A 22531-nucleotide genomic window follows, 5' to 3' on the forward strand; every position below is an offset into this window, starting at 1 on the left:
GTAGGTAGGCTGTACCAAATTTGATAGACAGAAGACAAAGCATCGTTCTCTGTAGCGGTGGTACAGTACTCGAAGAGTTAATCAGTCTTCGCTCCTTTAATGCCGTGACGTCAGATACGGGAATCACATGTCCACACACTTCCGAATATCTGTTTTGGTGCGGCGGGTGGGTTTGGAAAAGATTAGGGAATGGCTACCCTTGAACTATTATGGACAGAATCCGTAAACATGTGGACTAACGTGCATGTGACACGGTAGAGAAGTGCATAGAGTATTTATAGGAACCGGCTTTTATAACGCTATCAGCGGGCTCAAGCGTGCATGGAAATCTATGGGAATTCATTGTTTGCGGAGATTCACCCATCAACAGGAAGTAGGAATAGCCTAGCGACTGAAGCTGTTTTGATCAGTGCGCTGATTTTATTATTTATATTTTAAATGAATACACTTTAAACCAAAAAAAAGAAAGAAACCAGTGTTAATAATCAAAGTGGGAAAAATATCGATGGAATATTGTAACTAAAAATGAAAAGTCATAGGAGCTCGAACCTGTGTGAGAAGCTGTTTTAAAGTCCCATGTATCGATTTTCAGTTTGTTTTCTTGCTGGTTTTAGATATGTTTGTAGTACTATTTTTTTAACAGACAATATATCAATTGGATGTATAGAAGGCGAACGAACTATAACTTTTGATGCCATGTCTGAGAGAGAATTGTAAGCAGTTTTAACAAGTTTTACGAAGGTAGAAGACCTCCACCAAATATGAGGTCTTCTTTGGCTCCTGGCATCCGACTGATCACGTCCTTCTCAAGAGACAGCGGGTAAGTTTCTACTATCTTTGAATTCTGTTGTGTGTGTGACACCCTTTATGCAAACAAAACTATTGCATTGTACAGTATGTAGGTTGATGATGGGGGAGGGGAACAACTGTTTTGTCGCCAATCAGCTAGAAGTCAATGATTGGCTAGACATGAGGCTGCAACCTGGTCTCAGAGCATTTCGTATTATTCTGTATGTACTTTCGAGAATCCCATTTAGTATGATATGTTTCGTATGATATATATTAATTTGTGGATATCCATCAACCATTTCGTACATGTTACGAATTTGCACAATGTACAATATGTTACGAATTTGCAAAACATATAATATGTGACGAATTTGCGAAACGTATGAAATGTTACAGATTCTAATTTGTTGTGGTTAATGTTAGCTAGGTGGCTAACGTTAGCTAGGTTAGGGGTTAAGTTTAGGGTTCAGGAGCATCATAGCAAAAACTGGAGGACTGGCCAAGTGCTATTACCCCAGACCATCAGGCTGCTGAATAGCCACAACTAGTCAGCTACTTGCTCCCCAACCCAGGCTGGAGGCATTGATTTGGGGACATTCTATGCACTACTGACATTCTAAGATGGTTAGAATGTTAGGAATTAAAGGTTTGTCAACCGTCTAGATTTCCATTGTGTTTCATTAACATTGGCGACTCGTCATTTTGAACTCACCTGTTTAGCTAAAAAATATATATGTCACAAATTGTGTGTGCCTGTTTTTCATGTTATTTTGCTATTGAAAGAAAATGATCATTGAGTTAATAAAGCCGTATACAAACATGGTCTCTTTTTTGCTTTCTTGAGTAAGGCAGCTCCAAAATACAGGTGTTTCAGCCTAGCTCAGTGCTTTCTGTGGTGGTGGGGCAGCCAGTGGAAAATAGTGTAGGGGTTGGTAATGTTCCCTAGACAGTGTTCTGTCACTCATGGGACACTACGTCACCGCAAAATCTACGGGGAGAGCTCGAAAATTCAAGCCCCTTGGGTGCTGCCATAGAGTTACGTTAGAAGTGCCCATCCAAGAAGGCTCAAGGTCATCGGCCACAGATAAAATGACGTCAAATCACGTTATATCTACCGTAGCTTTGATTGGACTGATCATGTCAACATCATACTTTCAAAATCTTAGCTAGCAACCTAGCAGTCGTCATCATCATGAATCAAGATGACAATCTACTGGCAAATCCTTTTCAATCCTTGTTATATGAAGATAAATTATAGATGAAACGTATCGGTGCTCATCGGCCATTGGACATAAACATTACACAACAAGTTGGAAATCGCAAATTCAACAATGAGTGGTTTGGAAGGAATCAGTGGCAAACTGCAAGCGTTGCAAAGCCATCACTAGCCTGCTATTCAGTGCAGTGGGTGTGTGGTCCAAGTCTGGTTTTAAGGGTATCTTTTCCAAGCTTAAAAGGATAAACATTCAACATTGGCCATGCTGTCAATCCAGCATGACTTCTGCCGCGTTCAAAACAACTGGAAACTCAGAACTGGGAAATCTCAGATTTCAGTGAGTTCAAGACAACTGGGAACTCGGTTAAAAACAAGTTCCGACTGGGAAAATACGCTTTGAACGGTTATCTAACATGGAATTCCAAGTGGGAACTCGGGCCTCTTTCTAGAGCTCCGACCTGAAGATCACTGACGTCATGATTTTACCTTGTTTTTTTCCGAGTTCCCAGTTGTCTTGAAAGCACCATAAATCCAGAGAATGCCAGACTTTTACAAAATTTGCCCACGAAGGACCGCCACGTCACCTTCCTGTTCAAGTGAGCACACAGCACAACAAGGTGAGCAAAAATATATAAGTTATGCTGCTGCATAAATTATGTAATATGCCAGGGAGATGTGTGTATACTGTAGCTAAGAAAGTAATACTAAGTGTATGTTGTGTAGTAAGCTGTTAGTAGCCCATGTGCCTCACCCTTTTCCCCTCATGACTTAGCCTACTGTTCTGACTTGGTGGTGCACATGTAGCCTATAGCCTGTTTTAGAGAAATGTCGTCATCGAATATTGTAAGAGCTTTTTATTTATCCTGTGGTTCTGACTTGGTGTACAGGGAGAATAATGTAAAAACGGCCCATGTTCTGAATTCTGTCTCTGTACATTTCAAAAGTGCTGAACAAATAGTTATATTGACTTTGTCCGTCCTAGCTCGCTCATTAAAGTCTTAATTGAAATGATGGATTGCCTCTTATCCGCTCGTCGTCCCCTTATGCCATAGTTAGTACATCTCAATTGTCATTAGAAACCACATTTGTTTAAGCAAGTCAGCTATTTCAGCTATGTTTTTTTTAAAGGCAGTAAATGAGGCTGAATGAACTGTTTCCCTGCCAGACAAGGCTCAGCTGATGGCCAGGTGTAGCGGTGGTAAGGTGTTGGGACAGCTTTATGTAGGCTCTAACAGTTTGTGGGCCTACATAAAATCGTCACTGTTCATTAGGTATAGTTATAACCAATGATATATATATATATATATATATATATATATATATATAAACCCTGGACTGCTGATGCTATGTATTGGCCAATGAGAGGCTTTGAAGTCACCGGTCGGCCATATTGGCACTCCCCAGAAGAAGCAGTCCTCCATAGTCCATAGAAATGAATGGTATTCTACAGTATTTAAATTAAATGTTTCAAGGTCAAAATTATGTGTATTTAAAGGTGCAATATGTAGAAAGCGCACCGCCATTTCCTGGTTGCTACAATTCTAATAGTTTGCTTGTTTTGTCACAAACTGAAATTAGCCAATGTATAGTGTAGTGAATCATTGTACCATTTAAACCGATATTAAATGTATTTTCCATAACCAAAAATGTGTTTTTAGCTGTTTGAAGCTGGTGTACACAACCGAAAGTAAAAGATGCAAAAACAAAACGTAAGAACGGAAGCATAGAAATAGCGCACATAGAACGGATGTACCACTTCTTAGACGTGCTTTCAATGAGTGATATATCTATAACTCACATTTCTATGTGCATTTGGTCGGGTCGCCCCAAAACGTTACATATTGCAGCTTTAAGTATTGTGTTGTTGTAGTGGGGACATAAACCTTACAACTTTTAAAAAAAAGTATACTTTAAAGCTGCAATATGTGAGAAATGTGAGTTATAGGTCTGTTTTTTGAAGACATCCTAGGCGAAGGCCATCTACACTGTTGGATTTCTACAACATTTCGTCAATCCACAAAACTTTCTGGATTATTGTTGTCACTGATCCAGTATGTTCCATAAACCTGACAAAATAGTCACACTTTGTCCTAGATTTTGTCAGTCAAACTGTAAAGGTCACAGCAGGTTTGGTCTTGCGCACAACACTTCCTCCCGAATGTCTGTGTCCGAAATGGCATCCCATTCCCTATGTAGTGACTACTTTTGACCAAGGCCCTAGTGTACTACTTTTGACCAAGGCCCATAGCGCTCTGGTCAAAAGTATTGCACTAATAGGGTGTCGTTTTGGACGTATCTTATGTGTTGTGTGCAATTAGCCTGAGGATGAGGAGGTTACACCAGGTTCTGAGTGAGGTGTTAACTGTTACTAAAATATAACTTGGTGGTAAAACCTTCCTTTCCACTCCATGAAATGTAAACAGGTCAATACAGAGTGTGCACTGTGTGTGTGGTGTAGCTAGCTGCCTTCCTGTGCATCTCGTGCCAGCGAAGTCCCTGTACTGCTCCCTGCAGTGAATAACTCTTCTGAAATATCCTGTTTGTTTCCCACTAAAAAACAAGCCTATGTGTACTGTCTACTGTACAGACAAGACCATGTGAACAGTTGTTTTCTCTTCTCCTCTCCCTACCCGGTCCTATGAGACTAATATCCCATAATACGTAGGCCCTGTAGACCTCTAGTCTAATCTAGATAATGTATAAGAGACTGTCCATAAAATTGGTGTGCTTTGACTTACAAAGATGAGGTTGTTAATGGCATGGTATTTGCTTTGGACAACATTAGAATGATCTCTTTTTCTAATCTCTGTGCAGGTACAGGGGTTTCACCCTCTTCCTCACTTTTCTCTTCTATACCAGCTACCATCTCTCCCGGAAACCCATCAGCATCGTCAAGGTGATACACTGACTTCACAAACCTGTATGAAACGTTATCTTAATGTAAGGCCACACTGTTCAGCTCTATATTGTAAGATCTCTATGTGTTCTAGGCCACAAAAGCCCTAGAACACTCAAGTTACACTACAATAGTTAACATAGTCATTTTTGAGAAAGTTATATGATAGTGGCTGTCTTTGTTTCGAGACGTTTAAGCTGGTTGTGTCTTGAAGGCTGAGTGTTTTCTGTCCATGTGTGTAATCTCTGGTTATTGCTTCATGTATATACAGAGTGAGCTGCACAAAAATTGTTCCACCCTCATTCGGCCACCAAACCTCAACGGAACTGACAATGAAACCTGGTGTGACTGGGCGCCATTTGGTGAGTCCTCTGCTTGACTCGACTTCTTCGTTCATTTTAAGAAGGAATAGGCTTCCAAAACATTTCCAAAGTGTTTCTGAGTGCTTCCAAAACGAATATATAGAAAGCACACTATGTCAGTAGAATTAATCAGTTGTCATGTCGCTGGTTAAGCATTGGGACAGCAGATTTCATTCAGACATTTTCTATGCCATCTTGTTTTGTCCAGACCAGGACAACTACCAGACGCTGTTTGGAGCCGTGGACAACTCTTTCCTGGTTGCTTATGCCATTGGCATGTTTTTCAGGTAGGCAGAATTATGTAAATTATATGATTGTGTTGTTTTGTGGGTGTGGGTGTGCATGCTTGCGTGTGTATTAAACCTCACTACAAGGAGTTAACCAGATGATGTGTTGTGTGTTTTGACAGTGGGATATTTGGTGAGCGTGTGCCCTTGCGTTACTACCTGACCACTGGGATGCTTCTCAGTGGTCTCTTCACATGTCTGTTTGGCCTGGGCTTCTACTGGAACATCCACTCCATATGGTACTACGCCTTTGTCCAGGTAAGGGTTAAATCTCCTCCAAAACCATTGTCACTCGCTCACACCCTGCAGCATAGTCACCTTTGAATTCAGGCCCGACCTGGGGCATGTTCATAAGAGTTTGCAACTGAAACATTTTGTAACGGGAAAACAAAAACATGGTGTCTTATTGCACAAGTCCAGGTAGACCCTCTCTGTTTGTCAGTTGTCTTGCGTTTCGTGCCTAATGAACACGGCCTGGTACTGAAAAACAACAGTTTGAAGTTCATTATGAAAAAAGTTATCTTTGATCAAATCTTTGGCCACACTGTGTATACAGGGCCTTGTGTATGCATGCACATTTATGAGTTTTCCTATCTGAGCATATGCAGCAACAAAACAACATGGGTTGTAAAAGGAAAATCTGATAAAAGTTGGCATGGGGGCTTTAGGCACTATCACATGACAGGTCAGCAGTATCATATGATGCTGAGAGTGTGAGGGAGGCTGAGGGATTGTTTCCATGCCAGTGCTTTTGTCAAGGCTGTGTGTGAGAATATGATGGTGTGGGTAACCGGCCCACCCCCCTTTTTCTTTTTCTGTGTCTTTGTTTGTATCTCGCTCTCTCATGGGGATACAAAACGTATCTCTCTCTCCGTCTCTTTTTCTCTCATCGGGTTGGGGTATAGGGGCATATTTAATGTTGAAATAAAAATCTAAATCTCCCTCTCTTACTTCCCTAGGCAATGAATGGACTGGTGCAGACAACTGGCTGGCCTGCAGTGGTGGCCTGCGTTGGGAACTGGTTCGGAAAGGGGAAGTGAGTGAGACATATCCTTACTCCAGACCGGTTCAGCAATGCTGACTACACAGTATCAGTACCCCATTTTCCATATAGTGTAGGGTATCTTTTTTTTGATCAAGGTCAGTCACATTATGTTAAATTAAAAACAGTACTCTCCGGTCAGGGCCTTTGTTGGAACAGGTTTGAGTGTAATGAGTGTTTGGAAATTCAAAATAGGAACAATTTACAGATGTCCAGTTTCCAATTGAGCATTTTACTGCCGAAAGCTGTCCTCAGTATTTAGTACCGGTATGTTGAATGAATTGAATGTTTTAAGTATATATCGAATTCACTCCAATATATTCTGTATGTCCAACAAGTGTCCCTATAAGTTAAAGTAAGCAGGCTCACTGTCTCACTGTTCACTGTCAAGATATACAATGTTTCTAAACCCACCTCTTTCATGTCCATCCCATCTGTGTGTGTCTGTCCCTCGCCCTCCAGACGAGGGTTCATCATGGGCGTGTGGAACTCCCACACCTCGGTAGGCAACATCCTGGGCTCGCTTATCGCCGGCATATTTGTGTCCTCGGCCTGGGGCATGTCCTTCATCGTGCCCGGCATCATTATCGCCTCTACGGGCGTGCTCTGCTTCTTCTTCCTGGTAGAGAGTGAGTGTGACCTTTGACCTCTAGGTCTGTATTCTAGTCTCATTAGTAGGAGTGCTGATCTAGGATCAGATTTGCCTTTTAGTTTATAATGAATGGACAGATGGGACCTGATCCTAGATCTTACTTTGAGATGTTTTATGAATACGGTCCCAGATCAAAACATGTCAACATGCCCATATTGCTGACTGCATAAACCACTACGACCTATTGAAGCTTGATACTGTAGATCAGAGTGAAAATGAAATGGTATATAATGTTCATTGCTATTATAAAGTTATTATGGAGGATACGGTTTTATTAACCTAGTTTGAAAATGGATCATCTTGCGTTCTCAGACAGCATTTCAGAGTTTCTACTCTGCAGGCATTTCATCTTAAACAGACTGTTCTCATGTAGACATATAAAATAAGAATAGGCTTGTCCCAAGACTGTATTTTGACATGAAAATGGATTTGTGAGCACAACCTTTTTTCTGTCACAGAACCAGAAGATGTCGGCTGCAGCCCTCCGCAGCACCATGTAAGTATAACCAAAGAACATATGAAGTAATGGGTGCCCTTAGTAGTATAGAGAAGGGCTGCCTTGCTCAAGGGCAGTAGGTGTAGGTGGCACCTGAGATGTGATACCTGCCCTGCTTCTCTAACCTCTAGGCTACCAGCTACCCCCAGATTATGATCTGATTTTGTTTTGACCAACGTTTTGTCATGATATTATTTCCCTTTCTTTCGAAAGACTTTATATTATAGAGTACTAGAAGACATGTTAGACAGACTATACATAAAACATACACTACCGTTCAAAAGTTTGGGGTCACTTTGAAATGTCCTAGTTTTCGAAAGAAAAGCAATTTTTTTGTCCATTAAAATGACATCAAATTGATCAGAAATGCAGTGTAGACATTGTTAATGTTGTAAATGGCTATTGTAGCTGGAAACAGCTGATTTTTAATGGAATATCTACATAGGCGTACAGAGGCCCATTATCAGCAACCATCAGTCCTGTGTTCCAATGGCACGTTGTGTTTGCTACTCCAAGTTGATCATTTTAAAAGGCTAATTGATCACTAGAAAACCCTTTTGCAATTATGTTAGCACAGCTGAAAACTGTTGTGCTTACAGTGGGGGAAAAAAGTATTTAGTCAGCCACCAATTGTGCAAGTTCTCCCACTTAAAAAGATGAGAGAGGCCTGTAATTTTCATCATAGGTACACGTCAACTATGACAGACAAATTGAGAGAAAAAAATCCAGAAAATCACATTGTAGGATTTTGAATGAATGTATTTCCAAATTATGGTGGAAAATAAGTATTTGGTCACCTACAAACAAGCAAGATTTCTGGCTCTCACAGACCTGTAACTTCTTCTTTAAGAGGCTCCTCTGTCCTCCACTCGTTACCTGTATTAATGGCACCTGTTTGAACTTGTTATCAGTATAAAATACACCTGTCCACAACCTCAAACAGTCACACTCCAAACTCCACTATGGCCAAGACCAAAGAGCTGTCAAAGGACACCAGAAACAAAATTGTAGACCTGCACCAGGCTGGGAAGACTGAATCTGCAATAGGTAAGCAGCTTGGTTTGAAGAAATCAACTGTGGGAGCAATTATTAGGAAAAGGAAGACATACAAGACCACTGATAATCTCCCTCGATCTGGGGCTCCACGCAAGATCTCACCCCGTGGGGTCAAAATGATCACAAGAACGGTGAGCAAAAATCCCAGAACCACACAGGGGGACCTAGTGAATGACCTGCAGAGAGCTGGGACCAAAGTAACAAAGCCTACCATCAGTAACACACTACGCCGCCAGGGACTCAAATCCTGCAGTGCCAGACGTGTCCCACTGCTTAAGCCAGTACATTTCCAGGCCCGTCTGAAGTTTGCTAGAGTGCATTTGGATGATCCAGAAGAGGATTGGGAGAATGTCATATGGTCAGATGAAACCAAAATAGAACTTTTTGGTAAAAACTCAACTCGTCGTGTTTGGAGGACAAAGAATGCTGAGTTACATCCAAAGAACACCATACCTACTGTGAAGCATGGGGGTGGAAACATCATGCTTTGGGGCTGTTTTTCTGCAAAGGGACCAGGACGATTGATCCGTGTAAAGGAAAGAATGAATGGGGCCATGTATCGTGAGATTTTTAGTGAACCTCCTTCCATCAGCAAGGGCACTGAAGATGAAACGTGGCTGGGTCTTTCAGCATGACAATGATCCCAAACACACCGCCCAGGCAACGAAGGAGTGTCTTCGTAAGAAGCATTTCAAGGTCCTGGAGTGGCCTAGCCAGTCTCCAGATCTCAACCCTATAGAAAATCTTTGGAGGGAGTTGAAAGTCCGTGTTGCCCAGCGACAGCCCCAAAACATCACTGCTCTAGAGGAGATCTGCATGGAGGAATGGGCCAAAATACAAGCAACAGTGTGTGAAAACCTTGTGAAGACTTACAGAAAACGTTTGACCTGTGTCATTGCCAACAAAGGGTATATAACAAAGTATTGAGAAACTTTTGTTATTGACCAAATACTTATTTTCCACCATAAATTGCAAATAAATTCATAAAAAATCCTACAATGTGATTTTCTGGAGAAAAAAAATCTCATTTTGTCTGTCATAGTTGACGTGTACCTATGATGAAAATTACAGGCCTCTCTCATCTTTTTAAGTGGGAGAACTTGCACAATTGGTGGCTGACTAAATACTTTTTTCCCCCACTGTATTAAAGAAGCAATAAAACTGGCCTTCTTGAGACTAGTTGAGTATCTGGAGCATCAGCAATTGTGGGTTAGATTACAGGCTCAAAATGGCCAGAAACAAATAACTTTCTTTTGAAAATTGTCAGTCTATTCTTGTTCTGAGAAATTAAGGCTATTCCATGCGAGAAATTGCCAAGAAACTGAAGATCTCGTACAACGCTGTGTACTACTCCCTTCACAGAACAGCGCAAACTGGCTCTAACCAGAATAGAAAGAGGAGTGGGAGGCCCCGGTGCACAACTGAGCAAGAGGACAAATACATTAGTGTCTAGTTTGAGAAACAGACGCCACACAGGTCCTCAACTGGCAGCTTCATTAAATAGATCCCGCAAAACACCAGTCTCAACGTCAACAGTGATCAGGCGACTCCGGGGTGCTGACCTTCTAGGCAGAGTTGCAAAGAAAAAGCCTCTCAGACTGGCCAATAAAAATAAAAGATTAAAGATGGGCAAATGAACACAGACACTGGACTTTTTCTTTGAAACTCTGCCTAGGTTTTTTCTCAACACTTTTTTGTTTTATTTTACTTTTTTATTTAAAAATAAATGCAATGTTGGTTAAGGGCTGTAAGTAAGCATTTCACAGTAATGTCTACACCTGTTGTATTCGGCACATGTGGCAAATAAAATTTGATTTGATGCTCCAGATACTCAACTAGTCTCAAGAAGGCCAGTTTTATTGCTTCTTTAATCAGCACAACAGTTTTCAGCTGTGCTAACATAATTGAAAAAGGGTTTTCTAATGATCAATTAGCCTTTTAAAATGATAAACTTGGATTAGCAAACACAACGTGCCATTGGAACACAGGACTGATGGTTGCTGATAATATGGGCCTATGTAGATATTCCATTAAAAATCAGCTGTTTCCAGCTACAATAACCATTTACAACATTAACAATGTCAACACTGTATTTCTGATCAATTTGATGTTATTTTAATGGACAAAAAAATTGCTTTTCTTTCAAAAACAAGGAAAGTGACCCCAAACTTCTGAACGGTAGTGTAGTTGTAGCCATGGTTAGAACAATGCTAATTGCTGTGTATGAGCAGGAGGACAACGAGAAGGAGCCTCTCTTACAAAACTCATCTAGTAACGAGGAGATCTTCAGCAGTCCTGGTCTGTCCAACTCTATCTCTTCCGAGGCGACAGAGGAGCACACCGAGGCCATCAGCTTCTGTGGGGCCCTCAGGATACCTGTGAGTGGTGATCACTATGTTACTTTAATTTCAATTATTTTCAATTTCAAGCTGTTTCATTTGCTTTCTGTTGTGACTCATGGTTAATAATTGCTCTCCAGACTCACGTGAATGCAGTAGGCTGTTTTAATGAGTTTATAAAAAAATGGGGTAGAGCAGCTTTTTAAAATTGCAGATAGATTGTGGCATCAATCAATGTAATTGTCTGCATAATTTCCAATCCCCCATATATATATTATTTTAAATATATTTTTTAAATATATTTTCCTTCTTTATTATTTTCCCCTAACCCTTCCATCCCTCCCCTAATTGGAGTAAACTACACTGAACAAAACATCAACGCAACATGTAAAGTGTTGGTCCCATGTTTCATGAGCTGAAATCAATAAACAAATGCACAAAAAGTGTAATTCTCTTAAATGTTGTGCACACATTTGTTTACATCCCTGTTAGTGAGCATTTCTTCTTTGCCAAGATAATCCATCCACCAGACAGGTGTGGCATATCAAGAAGCTGATTAAACAGCATGATCATTACACAGGAGTACCTTGTGCTGGGGACAATAAAAGGCCACTCTAAAATGTGCAGTTTTGTCACACAACACAATGCCACAGATATCTCAAGTTTTGAGGGAGCTTGCAATTGGCATGCTGACTGTAGGAATATCCACCAGAGCTGATGACAGATAATTGAATGTTCATTTCTCTACCATAAGCCGCCACCAACGTCAATTTACAGAATTTGGCAGTACGTCCGACCTGCCTTACAACCGCAGACCACGTGTATGGCATTGTGTCGGCGAGCAGTTTGCTGATGTCAACGTTGTGAACAGAGTGCCCCATGGTGGCAGTGGGGTTTGGTATGCGCAGGCATACGCTACGGACAACGAACACAATTGCATTTTATTGATGGCAATTTAAATGCACAGAGATACTGTGACGAGATCCTGAGGCCCACTGTCATGCCATTCATCCGCCGCCAGCACCTCATGTTTCAGCATGATAATGCACGGCCCCATGTCTCAAGGATCTGTACACAATTCCTGGAAGCTGGAAATGTCCCAGTTCTTCCATGGGCTGCATATTCACCAGGCATGTCACCCATTGAGCATGTTTGGGATGCTCTGGATCGACGTGTACGACAGCGTGTTCCAGTTCCCGCCAATATCCAGTAACTTCGCACAGCCATTGAAGAGGAGTGGGACAACATTCCACAGGCCACAATCAACAGCTTGATCAACTCTATGTGAAGGAGATGTGTCGCGCTCATAGTAAAATTAAGAATAAAAAAATTAGGCAAATGGTGACAGATTCTGACTGGTTTTCTGATCCACCCCATACCTTTTTTTTTTTAAAGGTATCTGTGACCAACAGATGCATATCTGTATTCCCAGTCATGTGAAATCCATAGATTAGGTCCTAATGATTTTTAAGTTGACTGAGTTCCATATATGAACTGTAACTCAGTAAAATCTTTGAAATTGTTGCATGTTGCATTTTATATTTTTGTTCAGTATAATTAAATATATTTTATTTATTATTTTCCCCTAACCTTACCACCCAATTGGAGTAAACTACAACAATACTTAGGCTTCCACTTCCAGTTTGTAAATATTACATACATTTCACGGACAGTATATTTTACATTAGTTATCTTTTGTTTGTTTTTAGTCCCAGCCTTCAGCTACCCTCAACCCCTCCCATTGATCTCTGAAGACCATCCAGTTTGGATTTCTTGTTATGACAGTTGCTATGACTGCTCTGACCAGTGTGTAATATGTGTGTTATTATCTTACAGGGCGTAATGGAGTTCTCCCTCTGTCTGCTGTTCGCTAAGCTTGTTAGCTACACCTTTCTCTACTGGCTTCCTCTCTACATCTCTAACGTTGGTACGTACTCAGGTTAGCTCCTATTTGTTGTCATTTTCACCTGAGGGTTCAAATGCTAACAATGCTTATACGCTGATAATGATTTGCATTGCATTGTGAGATGGGCTGTTAGTTAATTTGGCATACTGTGTCGCTTAAAATTCCTAATGTTTATTTCCTCAGCCCATTTTGACCCCAAGGAAGCTGGGGACATGTCAACACTATTTGATGTAGGAGGAATTGTGGGTAAGCCTTAACAGTCGTGTGAATGACTTTATATGGAATTATGTAACCTTTATAGCCCAATAATCTGAGAGATCATATGAGGAACCAGGAAGCTCTTCTCTGATTGACCTGGATGTTTTGTCTACACTGTAGTCATAACAAGTGATAGACATAACGAGTGGTTTCTGCAGTCATCATAAAACAGAACATAGACATACAAAGTGATTTTCTGCAGTCAGAAGAGTTCTCATTAGAATTGGTCAATGAATGGCTCCTACTGTATTGGTGTCTGAGCACTTACTATTGATCTTCAATGCAGCTCCTCAAAGGCTGAATATTTTCATATGATGTAGGACTGCTATCTTCCCCTACGTGTTAAGTCTGTGTTAAGCGTGTGTGTTGTGTGTCTGCAGGGGGCATCGTGGCTGGACTGGTGTCGGACCAAACTGGGGGCAGAGCCTCTACCTGCTGTGTCATGTTAATTGTGGCTGCTCCTATGGTGAGTGTTCATTCACACAAAAGACATCACTGGCTTTTACCATGTGTAACACCATGGACATTTCTAGTGTCTCTTTATTATAGTACATTTATGTCTCCTCTTTGAGTTGTAAATGTGGCATTCGAGAGTCATATCCACATCCCAAACTTTAGAAAACCAGTGCTGGGCTAAAATATACTGTAGATCAAGAAAGGAAAGGCCCGCACAAAGGCCTCAATTACAAATGTGGACTAGACACACTTTATATTCACTAATGAAAATAGGAAATTCTCTCTGTCAATGTTTTGATCACATAATCACATATATGTCATGTAAATATGACTGCATGATGGACTCTGAAAAAGGAATTTGGCTGCGCTTGTTGCTCTGGAATTGGCAGTGAACTTCACCTGCTGCCCAAGCCCGAGAAACATTTCATGATAGGTTGCGAGTTCCTTGACAGTATTGTGTCAATCTGTTTTTCAGCATAGCTCAATGTTTTCCTTTGGGTCTACATGTGGGTTATTAAATCATGAGCAAATCCTTCAAGAGTGCCACCTTTTACCCCAAATCCAGTCTAAATGTTTGTTTTGCTTTCCTAGCTGTTCCTGTACAACCACATTGGACAGCATAGCCTAGCAACCACAATCGGTAAGAGATACGTTTTTTTGTATGAAATTTGACTTTCAAACCATAGAGCCATTTTAGTCTCAATCCCTCCTGCTGACGACTACATCAATGCTCCAATTTAACACATTGTACTAAACTGTGTGTCGGTCATGTGTTTGTAGCCTTTCACATTTAGCAGACGCACTTATCTAGGGCGAGTTACAATCAGTGCTTTCAACTAAAGTAGGCAATCAACATAACCACATATCACAATGAAAAGCTTCTTACAAAATAGCCTTGCTATCTGCTAGCTAGCGTACTGTACATGCCGGATTCTCTCACAGTGCTGTGTTGTTGTGTACCTCTGCCCTGTAGGGATGCTGTTGGTGTGTGGAGCCCTGGTGAACGGCCCCTACGCCCTCATCACCACCGCTGTTTCTGCTGACCTGGTAAGCATATCCATTCCAGACTGCACCACTTCATCCCTCTAACATGATGAGGTCCTCAGTTCTTCCAAAGTCACACAGAGGAGATAAGCTCCTCATTGCCCTAACTCCCCCACATCCCCTGTTAGTCCAAGGCTCTGTCTTAATGCGTATTTCCTCGATTCCTTGCATTCTGTCTCCCTTGCCTCTTTCTCAAACCGATTCAAGGTCCCTCCTGTCAGACCTTCACCTTCAATGCGTTTTGTGGTGAGGAGAGAGGACGCAAGGAATCGAGGAGACAAATTGGGAAAGAGGACTGAATGTTGGTTCATAATGATGTTTTTTCCTTTCATAGGGGACACATGAGAGCCTGAGGGGAAACTCTAGAGCATTGTCAACGGTCACAGCCATTATTGACGGCACAGGGTCGATAGGTATGTGGGGATTGGTACTAATCTTGATGTTTTAGTTTTGACGCTTGTAATGGTAACTAGTAATGGGTTAGTGGCGCTACGATGCATTTATGTGCGCCTGTGTCAATGCATGAAGGAATGTTTTTATTTAAGGTCACCTATGTTTTGAGATTCACTTCAATGCTCAGTTATTGCAGTGTTATGTGGCAATTTACAAATTGTTTTTATACAGTTTATGTACAAGGTCCATGGCTCATTGCCATACACAATTATTTTCCATTGTAAATTATGTAGTGTTCTAAAGGCAGACTTTTCATGATTGTTGTCCCAAATCAAATTATATACCCAGACCTGCGGCCTTATTTATTAAAGCTGCGTGCGCACAAAAAATACTCTAAACCTTGCGTGCGGCAGTTTTCCCCAAAAGTTGGTATTTATACATTTTGAACTTGATGCGAAGGTGTGTGTATCTCCACGCGAATCTGACTTCTAGTGGTTGATCAATTGTATTGCAAGCAAATATTGTTATTTTGAGGGAAATGGGGGTGTTTGATACATGGGGATTTTAATAATGGTAGGCTAATAAAAACATAACATAGGCCTAATGATAAAATGGATGCATTTCCCGTCGGTAAGGAGATCGCATAGCAGCAGGTAGCCTAATGTGTTTCGTTTACTTTTATTACCGTAAACCTGAATTTAATAGCCTTGGCATTTATTTGCTTAAATCACTGAACACAACAGGCACTTATCAGAGACAGGTTTCTGTTAATGCACACAGCTTTTGCTCATTTGCATAGTTTTTTAATTCCAGCATTCACTTCCAGCATTTTAAGCAATTTCTTCATTTCATGCACTGTGTTATCATTTACACATTATGTCGCATTTCTTTTGTCTTAGTATGCCTCTATTTAGAAAGAAAAAAAAAGTTCCTTGACAGAATAATTATTCTCCTCTGACTGCATTTTTGGCAGTTCTTACCTTTCGCCACTAAAGGGTGATCTGACGGTTTCTAGGGGTCTGTACCCCCAAAGTTGTTGACTGTTTTTGTGCTTGACAGTTAGCTAGCAGTTCTCAGCTGTTAGCAGCCAATGGCGTGCAGTTTCTTACTGGCGATAAAAACGGAAGATTTTTTTCGAGTCATTACTGAATTATTTAATGTAACAAATCAAACATTAAACGTCGTAAAAAATGTATGGTAATCCATGGTAACCTCGTAAACAATTCATTTAGACCCAGCGTTTTGTTGAATCAGGCGTTTCTTTGCTGAAATGTGTGCCGTTGCCTGGCTATTAAAAGGGCGAGGTGGCTATTTGAGACTGGGCATTTAACTGAAGTTTTATGGTATATAGGCGGCATGCATTTCTTGTTTGAAAAAGTCACTGCAAAACCAAACATTCTGTGCACACCTCTACATAAATGTGATAAAATTTGCCATTGCGCTCTACTTTACAAACTGTTATGGCCCAGTTCCAACATCTCCAAATCATACAGCAAATGAGGGTGTTTTTGTTACCATAAAAGGTGAATGGAGGGCGTTTTCCAGGCGAGCACACAAATATAGTATGGCTCTGATTTATCAAAGAAGACATATATGTTGCGTGCGACAGTTTGATATATCCCAATAATTTGTTGTGCACGCAAATCCTAGAATCGCCAGAATTTAGTGAGACATTTATGCACGGTTGATAAATGTGGCCCCTTGTTTCAGGTGCTCAAGCGTTTGACTGTTATTCTGACTGTCCTGTAGGTGCTGCCCTAGGTCCTCTGTTAGCAGGACTGATTTCTCCGACGGGGTGGAACAATGTCTTCTTCATGCTGATCACTGCTGATATCCTCGCCTGTTTGGTTAGTTTTTATTCTTTATTATATTTATATTAACATGTTTTATAAATCACTGCAATATTTGAGCCACATGTACAAAGAAGGTGCTATACCTGTGGATTGTGTACAACAGCTGTCTCCAACCTTGTTCTACCATGAGAACTACTTTTTTAAATGAAACATGTCGCGAGCTACTCATTTTTTTCTAGCTTTCAAATTTATACAATAAATTACTGGGAGCTTGTACAGTGCATTTGGAAAGTATTCAGACCCCTTGACTTTTTACACATTTTGTTACGTTACAGCCTTATTCTAAAATTGATTAAATAGTTTTTTTCCCTTCATCAATCTACACGTAATACCCAATAATGACAAAGCAAAAACAGGTTTGTAGAAATTTGAGCACCTTTATTAAAAATAAACAGATACCTTATTTACGTAAGTATTCAGACCCTTTGCTATGAGACTCGAAATTGAGCTCAGGTGTATCCTGTTTCCATTGATCGTCCTTGATGTTTCTACAACTTGATTGGAGTCCACCTGTGGTAAATTCAGTTGATTGGACATGATTTGGAAAGGCACACACCTGTCTAGATAAGGTCCTACAGTTGACAGTGCTTGTCAGAGTAAAAACCAAGCCATGGGGTCGAAGGAATTGTCCGTAGAGCTCCGAGACACAGATCTGGGGAAGGGTACCAAAACATTTCTGCAGCATTGAAGGTCTTAAATGGAAGAACTCCAATCAAGTTGTAAAAACATCTCAAGGATGATCAATGGAAACAGGATGTACACAAGCTCAATTTCGAGTCTCATAGCAAAGGGTCTGAATACCTATGTAAATAAGGTATTTCTGATTTTAATTTTTAATTATTTTAGCAAAAACTTATAAAAAGCTGTTTTTGCTTTGTCATTATGGGTTATTGTGTGTAGGTTGAGGCCAATTTTTAAAAAAATCCATTTTAGAATAAGACTGTAACGTAAAAAAAATTGGAGAAAGGGAAGGGGTCTGAATACTTTCAGAATGCACTGTATATTGTGTTATATGTGGAAAATGTTTTTGTTTTTTTATATATGTAAAAACGTATAGATATATTTTTGTAAGCTGTGTTGCGTTTGCTTTCTCCCTGTTTTCCAGCTGCTGTCCAGGCTGGTGTATAAGGAGGTAAGGGGCTGGTGTGGACACAGCCCCAGACAAAGAGGGTGAGCCACTCATGAATACACCACTGGGAATCAGATCACCTATCAGGAAGCCAAAAGCTGGTTTCCTTTTCTTAGGATGAAGAGGCTTCTAAGTGCAATAAATCATAAAATCATACATTTTTTTTATCTGAGTGAACAAATACTGGCTACTTAAGGGTAAGAAAATGCAATTGAACTTGAGTGTGCACAAAAATGACTAACTTTGTATACAGGTCAAAGCCACAAAACTCAGTATTGCTTTTGTACATTAGCCTGTCCCTAGAGGTTAAGGGTGCTCATTATTCTACTCCAAAGGGGCCTCCAGGCTTCTTATTAATTGGCCATCTTTAAAGTAAATATCCAGTATTTCCAAATTTCTATGAAATATTACCTATAATTAATTACAATATCAGTTAAATAGTTTTCTTCCAAAACATGGTAATTAAGTATGTCAAAAAGCAGCTTTTCTGTTTTGGAATGGTGTGGGCCTACCCCAACAACAGAGTGGTTTGGGCGTATACCGACCATAAAAAATATTCATGCGAGTAGACCGCTGATTGGCCAGCTCATCCTCCTCAGGAGGATGACATCATCCTCTGAGGAAATAGCAAGCATTTTTTAAACGGTCTGTTTGGTACAAGTTTTAGGTGGGTTTTTTAAAGTTATTTTTTTTTCTTTTTCTCCAATTTATACTTTCACCACATACGAGTATAGGATGAATCAACAACAATATTTGGGTATGAGTTAACAGAATATTAAATTTTAAGAGATTTTCATTGGACAGTTACTTTAAGAGAAAAATTGCAGTTGCACCTCAGGCTATTTTTAGAGATCATAAGTAATCAATCACTATCAACCTGGGACAACCTGCGTCTTGAGAGTTATATATTTCCACCAGGTTCCCATAGGATTTGAGACATGATTGTCTTTGAATGGATGACTTGAGTTGGTCTTAGACGCTCAATCAAATGTTGTGACACAGAATCGGCTCTGTTCACCGAGCACTCAGGCTTCTTTATTCTTGCATAACATCAAGTAACAGTTTCTTGATTAGAAGCACCTTTCCATGTTCTGCAAATCTATATACGCTGGGCAACTGCGATTAACCCTTTGCACTTGTGGGAATTGGCCTATATGGATAGGGCTAAATTGAATTGTTTCTTACAGAATAAATATTAAAAGCGTATGCATAACCATGGTAGCAATGAAAGGGAACAATTTTGAGATTATGGGAAAATTCTTAGACCAAAGTTGTGAGGACACAACAGTTCACCTGACACAAGACTGAATCCAAACATAAACACTGTTGATTTTATGTGCATTTTACATTTACTGTACTTTTCGCTGCATTTGTTGATAACAAAATCAGAAAATACTCTGGATACATCCAGTCTTCAACTATAAGGGGCTTTTTTGTTCTCCTAGCAGTGCCGTTGAGGGACTAGAGCAACCACACTTGTAGTTGTTTTGTTTGGTACACAACCCTCCATCCCAGCCATAACACAATGACTGTTTACTCATACCAAAAACAGTCCATTATAAATCTCAATCTATGTCAGGTGGGCATAATTTGAAAGTCTGTTCTATTGCCAACTTGGCTAGCTAAGTTATAAAATACGATCTTACAGTGTTAGGCTTTCACAATGCAATTCATGGAAACTGATCATAATTTTGGTGCACATAGAAAGGAGGCATGAGTGCATTCGGGTGCATGTGCTGCGGCGAATCTTCTTCACAATAGACAAACGGGCTCATTTTTGTCAGAACAACCCAGTGTATGATGCAATGTCATCTAGTAACTGTACATCAAACATAGTGATCATAAACGTTGAAACTGTATATGACTGAGTTTTATGATATGGAAATATGAAGTGCACCTTTGGACTCACAGGTGTTGGGTTTGCTTGTATGACATCAGTGGTATTTATTATAATCATCAATGTCTCATTTTTAAAAATACATAGTCCTCTTAATTTACAGCATTTTACAGACAACAAGAAATGTGTGCACTCCTGAGTGGCGCAGTGGTCTAAGGCACTGCATCGCAGTGCTAACTGTGCCACTAGAGATCCTGGTTCGAATCCAGGCTCTGTCGCAGCCGGCCGCGACCGGGAGACTCATGGGCGGCGCACAATTGGCCCAGCGTCGTCCAGGGTAGGGGAGGGAATGGCCGGCAGGGATGTAGCTCAGTTGATAGAGCATGGCGTTTGCAACGCCAGGGTTGTGGGTTCAATTCCCACGGGGGGCCAGTATAAAAAAAAAAAAATGTATTCACTAACTGTAAGTCGCTCTGGATAAGAGCGTCTGCTAAATGACTAAAAATGTAAAATGTAAATGTGCAAAAGTTGGCCAATTAGAAGCAGGGATGTGGGCAATGTCTTGTCGCGCGAGGTGCTCAAGTTCAGAACGGCGGTTAGTCAAAACCCATACAGCACTGAGAAGCGCAGAGACAGAGCTCGGATGTTATGTATAGTGTGATACTGTACAGCCACTTCGTTCCAATTTAGGCGTTTATCAGCGCCCAAATCTGCCATTTTTAACCCTTATACAGGTACGAGTGTAAAGGGTTAAGAGCCATTATGACATCATGTTTAACATGTCATTGTAGGTGGTTTTGGAAACTATAACAGTACTACATTACCCATAATGCACTGTGTAACATGTCCGGTTTTATCATAATGCAGTTACACTGCAGTACAAGGTGTCTCTCTGAGCTACATAACAGTGTCGAAGGTAAAAGAAAGCTGTATCCACCCCCAATATCCGCCGACCACTCTCATGCTGTCCCGTTTATCCCAAGTCCCAAACTAACCCTCACATCCTGTCATATAATGCTGCCTTCAAATAAAGCAATGCTCCATCCCCAACAACAATTATGCACCTCGTGGCTCTATGCTGCCCCCCATTTATTCCACTTCCCAAACTAACTCCATAGCATTAGCCTCTCTCCCAGCGAAGTTGAGAACGGGCTAGGGACAGTGTTTATTGCAAACTTTTCCAGAGAGGATACTCAGTTGAATATTCTGTGGTGGTTGCTTCTCCTCCAGTCCTCAAATATGAAATTACATTGAATTTATCAGATCCAATGATCTGGTGCTTATGTTAATGACCGGAATAGGTTTGCATTTGGTCCATTCTGAAACGGGCTAATCTCGCCTTGTGTTGTCAGGTTTAAAGAAATCTGAGTGGCTGCCTGGGACAAGAGACCGTATCACACCTGCAAGGAAGGACGCAGGAAAAAGAACCAAGGACTAATCCCTGAGGCGCACCGCAATTCATACGGTGCCGGTCCTTTCATCCTTCAGGCTTAATGGACTCAGACCCCATCACCAGCGGGTGAAATTAGCTGAAAAAGGAGGAAGGGGACATTTTATATTTTGGGACCATCTGACGGAGAGAGAACATGTCCCTGCTTCAAATGGTCGCAAAGCTCTTTCTCTCTTATACCTTTTTATTATTATTTTGTATGTTTATTTTTTTTCTTCACTCTTATAGCCCCTCTCGGTGCTGTGTGCGTCTTTCATCTTAGTATTAAAATGATGTGCATTTCCCCAATCTCGCCTCCATGGTTACTAACAGTTAAAATCACGTGCCAGTATTGGGCAAGCTAAATTGGGCACGCTTGTTTTGCATAGCTGGAGAACGCCGAACTACATAAGCAGCGAAGGAGGAGTTTGCAGTTGTAGTCAATTGCTGTGGCGGCAAATGTCGTCACTAACTAAACCAGTACAAATAAGGAAAAATTGTCTGACAGATCAAAAAAGAAAGAATCATTTCTCAGACAGCACCATCACATCCTTCTATTTGTCTCTGATGCAAATGGTTGTTGAAATGTTTGTTGATCAATGATTAGAAATTAGTTTGTATCAACCACATGCGTTTCATTGTTGTTTTGTTTTTGACTCCACCCCTCATAGCGGGCCTCGCAGATTTTGATCGGGGTGTGGTGATACTGATGGTTTGTCGGGACTGATGGTTTCTACGGTTGTGGCCAGCTACGGACAGAAGTGACTTTACGCAGCAGGTTAGGAGAATTTACGCAGCAGGTTAGGAGAACTTACGCAGCAGGTTAGGAGAACTAACGCAGCAGGTTAGGAGTATTAACATAGCAGGTTAGGAGAATGAGGTTAAGGTTAGGAAAAGGGTTAGGGTTAGGCTCAGCTAAAATGCTAGAGTTGTCAAGACCTCTTTTCCCAGACGCAACAACCACAACCGTAGAAACCATCAGTCCCAACAAACCATCATTATCATAACTGGAGCGTTTGACTTTTGTCCCCGGGCTCCTAAATTGCAAGTTGAGTGCTACAGATGTAAGCTCTTAATCTGATCACCCTGTT

At 40.8% G+C, this 22531-nt stretch overlaps 1 protein-coding gene across 2 annotated transcripts; it reads left to right on the plus strand.

Annotated features, from left to right (window-relative positions):
* The first annotated feature begins 130 nt into the window (after window positions 1–130).
* LOC121537600 (glucose-6-phosphate exchanger SLC37A2) lies at window positions 131–22083 on the plus strand. 2 transcript variants are annotated; one of them, XM_045206982.1, is made up of 18 exons: window positions 131–820; window positions 4820–4901; window positions 5173–5263; window positions 5472–5550; window positions 5673–5808; window positions 6510–6586; window positions 7055–7221; window positions 7703–7740; window positions 11028–11174; window positions 12972–13074; window positions 13225–13287; window positions 13680–13765; window positions 14347–14395; window positions 14729–14802; window positions 15134–15212; window positions 16942–17039; window positions 18151–18215; window positions 21364–22083. In XM_045206982.1, the coding sequence occupies exons 1-18, from the start codon at window positions 762–764 to the stop codon at window positions 21377–21379; spliced, it is 1509 nt and encodes a 502-aa protein (XP_045062917.1). In that variant the 5' UTR covers window positions 131–761; the 3' UTR covers window positions 21380–22083. The 2 variants fall into 2 exon arrangements, with proteins under 2 accessions (XP_045062917.1, XP_045062918.1); XM_045206983.1 differs by having other exon boundaries at window positions 12972–13062.
* Window positions 22084–22531: the final 448 nt, after the last annotated feature.

The sequence above is a fragment of the Coregonus clupeaformis genome, chromosome 24 (assembly GCF_020615455.1).
Source record: "Coregonus clupeaformis isolate EN_2021a chromosome 24, ASM2061545v1, whole genome shotgun sequence".
NCBI classification, from domain to species: Eukaryota; Metazoa; Chordata; class Actinopteri; order Salmoniformes; family Salmonidae; genus Coregonus; species Coregonus clupeaformis.

What these genes read in the sequence shown, in the direction of transcription:
- LOC121537600 (XM_045206982.1), top strand. Translation starts at nt 762, where the DNA reads ATGAGGTCTTCTTTGGCTCCTGGCATCCGACTGATCACGTCCTTCTCA. An exon ending in TCCTTCTCAAGAGACAGCGG is followed by an intron (nt 821 to 4,819) that starts GTAAGTTTCTAC and finishes ATCTCTGTGCAG; the next exon opens with GTACAGGGGTTTCACCCTCT. An exon ending in CTGATATCCTCGCCTGTTTG is followed by an intron (nt 17,040 to 18,150) that starts GTTAGTTTTTAT and finishes CCTGTTTTCCAG; the next exon opens with CTGCTGTCCAGGCTGGTGTA.